The following is a 720-nucleotide window of genomic DNA, read 5'->3' as shown; positions in this document are numbered from 1 at the left end:
CGCGGCGCCCCTGCGGTGGCGGAGCCTCGTCCTGGTTGCTCCTGCCTTTGGGTGCGGCGTACCCTGCACTCCAGGGCTCCAGGCCCCGGGGTTCCTGTGGCTGTCGTGTCATCCAGGACTTCGCCCATCCCGCAATCTACACAACAACCCACGGACAGCCGCGCCCCCCCCCCCCATTGGCCTGATTTTCCGGGGGCCGCGGCCCCCCCTCACCTGTGTCTTCTTCATGAAGACGGAGAGGCAGTAGGAGTATGACGTCATCGCCAGGCCAAACAGCCAGAACAGCATGAACAGCAGCGACGAGTCGTTGCGCTTGAAATAGGGGAACTGCAGGATGAGGCCTGGACGGGTGTGGAGAAGACGCAAAGAAGTTCGGATTGGCTGGCGGCGTTTGGTCCTTTCAGGGGCAGGATAAATCAAGACAATCAACGGCTGCACCAAGATGGGACCGAGTGCCAAAGGCAGCTGGCCGCTCTCGCTTGTCTGTGCAGCTTCCGCCACGCAATACACAGGCTTGATATCACGCTCCTCACAGCCACATACCCAAGGCGGCCCCCAGACCCCTGGTCCCTGCCGAACCCGCCCACCATATATGAGTATGAGCAGCGCCACCAGGAGGGCCATGATGAGGTCAAAGGCGGCCCACGAGGCCCAGTAGGATGAGTCCAGCATACCCATGTTGCGCAGGGCGGTGCGCAGGCCGGCCTCGCGCTCAGACAC

At 62.8% G+C, this 720-nt stretch overlaps 1 protein-coding gene across 1 annotated transcript in view; it reads right to left on the bottom strand.

The window, feature by feature from the left end:
- MNEG_13342 (hypothetical protein) overlaps positions 1 to 678 on the bottom strand; it is a gene marked incomplete at both ends in the record, with an annotated part of 5066 nt that extends 4388 nt beyond the window's left edge. Inside the window, 2 exons of the mRNA XM_014038187.1 lie at positions 214 to 341; positions 588 to 678. Coding sequence (XP_013893641.1) covers positions 214 to 341; positions 588 to 678 — 219 coding nt within the window. The remainder of the gene's footprint in view (positions 1 to 213; positions 342 to 587) is intronic.
- Between the last annotated feature and the right edge of the window lie 42 nt (positions 679 to 720).

This window comes from Monoraphidium neglectum (assembly GCF_000611645.1).
Source record: "Monoraphidium neglectum strain SAG 48.87 unplaced genomic scaffold scaffold03765, whole genome shotgun sequence".
In the NCBI taxonomy this organism is placed as follows: Eukaryota; Viridiplantae; Chlorophyta; class Chlorophyceae; order Sphaeropleales; family Selenastraceae; genus Monoraphidium; species Monoraphidium neglectum.
This window is presented reverse-complemented; position numbering and strand designations above follow the sequence as displayed.